The following is a 6,000-nucleotide window of genomic DNA, read 5'->3' as shown; positions in this document are numbered from 1 at the left end:
GCCCTTAGAAAAGAAGCCCTTCCTAGCCCTTCCACCACGTGAGGATGCAATGAGAAGACCGCCTCTGAACCAGAAAGGGGGCCTTCACCAGTCACTGAGTCTGCTGGCATCTTGATGTTGGGCTTCCCAGCTTCCAGAGCTGTGAGAAATAAACTGGTTGTGAAGCCACACAGTCTGAATTCACAAGTAACTCTAACTCGGGACCACATGTGCAGAGCCTGTAGAAACAGCATTTTGCTGAGGTTTAAAGGAGGAAGGGCTGGTGGTGGGGCATCAGGAAGAGACACCAAGGAGAGCATTCAGTGAGCACAAGCCAGAGAGCAGGAGAGGCTGAGGGCCTCACTGAAACAATGAGTCCAGGAAAGAGGGGCAGTAACGAGAACTGGTGGAGCTGAGTTCTGTCTTCTACCTGGGTTTGAAATGCCCACTGTGAAAACACAGGCAGCCACCTGGCAGCCAGTTGGGTAGGAGTCCAGACTTGAAGGAAGTTCACTTTGAAAAGCACTAGGTGGGCATGTGTATTGCTTGTATGAAGTATTTAAGCTTGAATAATATGGTTGAATGGGACAAAGACTGATGTGGAGAATTTTACTAAATTGTTCTTTCCTGATTGTACCACCAGCCACCTAACATGTATTTTTTTCAATTGTTTGTTTTTACCTCTGAATAAGCACATGTAGGGAGGTGGACAAGTCCTTAAATTCAGACTATAACCACCGTTGCTGTTGGGACTGGCAGGAAGAGATCCCCAGGGGAGCTGCAGCTTCAGTTGCTCACTCCATCATCAGGTGCAGGGGTGGGAGCAGGTCGATGGCAGCCCAGAAAAAGTGGAATGGGCCTTGTGCCATTTCCCCATCTAAGTGTTCAAAGAAGACTGTGTCTGGGTAGATTGCAGGTATGTGTGCACTGAGGGAAGATGCTCATGTCCCTGAAGCATAATGACTTGGGACAAAACAGGAGGAAGGAGGAGAAGGCTGGAGAGGAGAGGGCTACATAAACAGGCCCTGCACATTCTTGGACAAGAACAAGTCGAAGCATTAAGTGATTTTTAAAAACTACTTGCCAGACACGTTTTCAACACAGTGCAAAATTTAGAATCAATAATGCCAGATTAGCCACATGATTTATACAAAACCAGCACTAACTATAGTTTTTATATCATCTTTAGAGGAGAAATATTTTGTTCAGTGTCCAAATGCAGAAAATAGCTAGCTGTATGTCAGCAGAACATCTGAATAACTCTGGCAAGAAATGCCACCTTGGGAATATCTCCTTTAAGTGGCACTAATAATGCAGTAGTTTGCAAGGAGTACCTCTGATGAACAACTGACGGGCTGATCACCAGAGTAACAGGCTCATGAGTTGTAAATATAAAAGTTGTTTACCACAATCACAAACAAAAGTGCTTCGTGCTGTTGACAGCCATGAAGAGTCCAACGATGACCTTTTCTTTTGTGGGCTTGGACACCTGTGGCTGCAAGTGTGCATGTGTGTACACACTCTCCGCATGCACACTCGACATGACTCCACCCTCCTAGGCAGGGCACAGACTGGCATTAGAATCTGAGGCATTCAGCCTTCCTGCTCCGGATAGACTACAGCTTTCCTTCTTCCCCTGCCTCCCCGAAAGGCTGTACCTAGAACCAGGTGGTGGAACTCAGACTAAGTAATAGATTCAAAAGTTTGAGAAGCCATTAAAGAATTTTGTGGAAGGAGAAGTCAGAGTTCCAGGTGCTTCTGCCTTCTTGTTGGCAGTTCCATTTCTCCACAGACTGATTTCCAGCTTTCAGGAGATTGCACTTCCTGTGACTTTATGTGTTTCTTACTTCTGGATGCCAAAGCAGTGGTGAGCTGTATGTCAGGCTGACCACTGCTGGGCATTTGTCATTTTTCGTATCAATTCAAGGAAACACCCTATGTGGGGAGACAACACTCAGCTCAGGACCTGCCATGTAGTTCTTAGGGCTTGGCTCTAAAGTTGCCTAAGAGGATTTCCAGAACTGTCTGCCAAGCTTAGTTGCCAACTGTTGCCCAAATTAGAAAATGTAGTAAGGTTATAGCAGCTTTTCATTAGACAAACACCTGCATATACATCAGAAATAACTAAGTTTGTGTCTCCGGGGATCATTGATGTGAGAATAATGCACTGTCTCTGATTATAGAGCCCACCTGTTGTTACTAATTGCTAATTCTTATTTTACCAAAAAAAAAAAAATAATATTACCATGTACTTCCAAGGGGTAAGGAATTCTCTGCAATACCTTCCCCTAATTCTACACTTCCAAATCCTAGGTACCTTGAAGAAATTTGTGTGACTATTTCCAAACTGAGTATCTTTATTGCCTTTCCAGAAGGCATGGCTCGCCAGGTCAGTGATGATATTCTTCACGGGCTGTGTTTGGGACCCTTTCCCCTCCCTCATGTCAGCAAGAAGCCAGGTTTCTGCCCTCCTTAATGGGAATCTTTAGATGGGAAAAGTCTCAGAATTTTCCCAAATGTCCTTCTCACTGTAAAGGGTACATTTTTGGCCAAAGACAACAGTTTCAATAGACCCCAAACAATATGAACAGCAGTAACTATAAACATTTAATCTCAAAAACAAAGGTGTGTGCAAGTGTGTGATACAGTAAGGCTTGGAAAACAGGCGTGCATCTGTGAAGCAAAGAGAAGCATAGAGACAGGCCTGGCTTGTGCAGGGCATCATGTGAGTCTGAAATGGCTTTCCCTGCTCCCCATGTCTAGATCTCTACACTCACATTTCTAGGTATCATTGGGCTCTTGCACAGGAGACTTTAGATGTGACTGCATGCACTGGCACTATTCTGTGGTAAAGCTGTCACTGGTTTATACTTAACATTGGCATAAATGTAAAGAAGTGAGATTTTCCTTATTCCTGGCATTAACCTCAGCGAGTTCACCAGCTGATGGTCAGATAAGTGCTGCTGTTCACTTCATGGTAACAGGAAGGTGTCAAGTCCCACATGCATTGTCCTACTCCCTTCAGGGCAGGAGAGTTATTTATGTGCTCTACTTACTCTAGTTGTTTTAAGAGATTACATGGCTTTCATTTGAAGTTTCAAATTCTGCAAAGCATTGGTGGCCTTAGTCCTGCAGCTCCTGGGTAGCAGGTGCTTGGAGCTGCACTGGGGACAGAGGCCTGGTTGCAAGTTTTTTAATCATGTGCAATTTTTTAAAGAACCTGAGATAAAGTTATTCTGTTTTCTAGAACAGCTCTCATTTTCCCATAGGAAGGGCCTCATGTGGACCACAGGGTTTGCTCTTTCTGGTTTTGGGGAGTACAAGGGAGGGGAGGAAGGGAAGCCAGCTGTGGAGGGAGGGCTCTGTTTCTCAGCACTGCAGGGGCTCCTCCAGCCCCGTGCTCCCTATTGCTCGTCTGAAGCACTTTGCTGGGAAGCCGTGTCATCCAGGCCCATGTCCTCCTGGCTTGCTCTTCTGCAGATCACCTTGAGGTTCTCCATCATGGCCTCAGCCACACAGCTGTCACAAAGCTGCCCCCTCTCTGTGGCTTCCGTAGGCTCACAGGGCTCCGAGAAGTGCTTCCGAAGAGAAAAGAGAAGCAGCAAATAGCTCAGCAAGCATTTCCTGCCCCTTCTGATTAGCATCCCCCACCACTGTAGGCGCAGACCCACCAGTGTTCCAGAAAAAGGTCAGATTCTGAAGTCAGGTCAAGTTGCAGAGAACCAAAAGGGTGGCCTGTGAGGAAAGGACTGAGCCCCCAATCAGCCCCAATCAGCATAGGGTAGAGGGCAGGGTTGCCTCTGAATGTGGGGACCTTTTCTCAGGTACTCTGAACATGCTGAAAAGACATGACCTCAGGGGCAAGTCAGGTGTGCCTGGATTTCCTGGGCTTTGATCAGTGTCACCTCATACGCATTTGCCCCCTGAACCAAATGCTCAGTCCTGCAGGTTGGACCCCAGACAGCAGCACAGAGCCCTTATTCTGCATGCATATAGTCTCAAGGATTCCAGTATCCTCATTGGAGAGGGGCAAAGAGAATTTGCCAGAATCCTAGAACTACCCCCAGTGGTTGTACTTTTAACACAGATTGGGGGTGGGAGAAAGTTGTGATACTTTATGTATTTTTATGAGGAAATAACAAGAGGGAGGGAAGGCTGTTTATACATTTAGTCATCTAACTAATGTTAATAAAACTCCTGAAGTAACCAGCCTGCTTGCCCTCAGCCTCCTGGGGACTCTAGGAAGCCCACAAAGACCCCCTTGAAGGATGGCACAGCTCTGCTGCACCCCCATGGTTCTGTTTAGGGCAGTCCTGCCAGCTGTATTTCCAGGTGGCTGAGTGCAGCCCTGTATTTTCCCCGGAGAGGGAGGCCTGCAGGAGAGATCCCTGTGGGTGGGAGAGAGGGTGGAGCCCCCGCCATCCACCTCCCAGCTGCGCGGAACCCCCAGCCCCAGCGCCGTGACTCTCCGACTTTGAAGGGCGTGAACACTGTGAACACTCTGGAGCAGAGAACTCTCCAGTCCGACACCGAGTTTGCCCTTTGTCTCCTTCCAACCACAGCACCAGGAGAACTACTGAGTTTTTATTTACTTACTCACTCTCTTATGAAGCTTTATTATTCATCTAGTGTTAGCTAGCTTGGACCTCTGGATAAGTGAGTTTTTTGGGGTGAAATCCTCAAAACTCTAATACTTAAATTCATAACCTGAAAACTCTAATACTTAAATTCATAAATATTTCAGAATCTTAAATATTTAAGGCCACTTCAGCAGCCTTAGAATCAAATGTGGTGGATAGGAATCGATGGTGATTGATGAAAATCAACTCCAGGGTTGACGTGTGTCCCTTCCTCTGCCTGGGGCCAGACTGTGAAAAAGAATGGAGTGTGGGCCATGTCTGGCTGTGAGGAGCGGTGGCGCCCACTCCCACTCACGCCTGGGGCTATGTCCGCTGACCTTCTTACTTACAGGGCCTGTGCTACATGTCTTGTCTGCCTTCCAGCGCAGCTGAAACATCTCCTGGCTGACTGTCTGTCACCCTGGGAGCCCTGCGGAGGGGCGGATGGCAGTCCGCAGGCAGCTGGACAGGGGTCATCAGGCCAGAGCCGCCCGCCCGCCCCGGCCCTGCTGGGCCGCTTACCGGAGTGGCCTGGCTGGTGGCCCTGGCCACAGGGCCCATCGTGATGTTGACGCTGCTGGACGACTGGGTGTCACTGGTGTTGCCCCCCTCTGCAGCAGAGAGTCCAGAAATGACAAGGGCACTGGAGAAGCTCCTCTTGCCAAACAAGAAGCTCAGGGTGGAGCTGGTGGACGAGCCCAGACTGGACCTGATCAGTGCCTCGGCCCGCTCGCGGACGCTCAGGTGGCCCGTGGTGGTGATGGGTGGGGGCTGAGAGTGCAGGGAAGCAGCCGATGTGTGGAAGGAGTGCCGGCTGCCTGACAGTCTCTGGGCTAACTCGTGCACTGACGTGGAAGTCTGGAGGAAGACTTGGTGTCTTTCTAAATTCGGGCCAGAGGAGCTCAGGATGTGTGGCCTTTGGGTTAAGGCTGCATGTGCCTGGACAGACTGACTCCTGCTTTTCCTCCGGCCTTTAAAAGAAAGAAGAACAGGTTGCTATAGCTGGTGGTTTCCAGCATCCCTGTTTGCAAAAGTGAGGCAGGTGGCCTGGGCCTGAGCGACCCAGGTTGGTCCTCCACCTTCAAGGTCATGACGGAGACCTGGAAGCCCCACTGTCGGCTCTGAGAACTCAGGGGCTGTGCCAAGGGCACCCAGCAGCCCACAGGTGGGGTGGGAGGCATTGCTGTGGGAGTAGTGGCGAGGATGACCGCTGGTTTGCAGTTTTCCTGGTTTGAGCATTGAAAGTCCTGTATTTCTTACACAGGTACAGGCTCCCAAATATAAAATAAATAAGTCACAGGTGTGAAATGCTGTATTTTATGCAGTACATGAAAATGGGCTGTCCACCAACTCCACCCTGAGCTTCCTGTTTGGGAGCTTCCTGAGGGGAGAAATGCTAGTG

The 6,000-nt window shown here is 48.9% G+C and overlaps 1 protein-coding gene across 4 annotated transcripts in view; it reads right to left on the bottom strand.

Moving 5' to 3' along the window:
* Positions 1-2,573: 2,573 nt before the first annotated feature.
* PCNX2 (pecanex 2) overlaps positions 2,574-6,000 on the bottom strand; it is a 402,596-nt gene continuing 399,169 nt past the window's right edge. For 3 of the 4 annotated variants that reach the window (XM_037017071.2, XM_037017072.2, XM_037017073.2), the window contains 2 exons: positions 5,121-5,569; positions 2,574-3,557 (listed from right to left, as the gene is read on the bottom strand). In XM_037017071.2, the coding sequence (XP_036872966.1) occupies positions 3,384-3,557; positions 5,121-5,569 (623 nt within the window). In that variant the 3' untranslated portion in view covers positions 2,574-3,383. The remainder of the gene's footprint in view (positions 3,558-5,120; positions 5,570-6,000) is intronic. The other variant, XM_037017074.2, reaches the window with a different exon arrangement.

The sequence above is a fragment of the Manis javanica genome, chromosome 7 (assembly GCF_040802235.1).
Source record: "Manis javanica isolate MJ-LG chromosome 7, MJ_LKY, whole genome shotgun sequence".
NCBI lineage: Eukaryota > Metazoa > Chordata > Mammalia > Pholidota > Manidae > Manis > Manis javanica.
The sequence above is the reverse complement of the archived record's forward strand: the minus strand, read 5'-3'. Positions and strand labels throughout refer to the sequence as shown.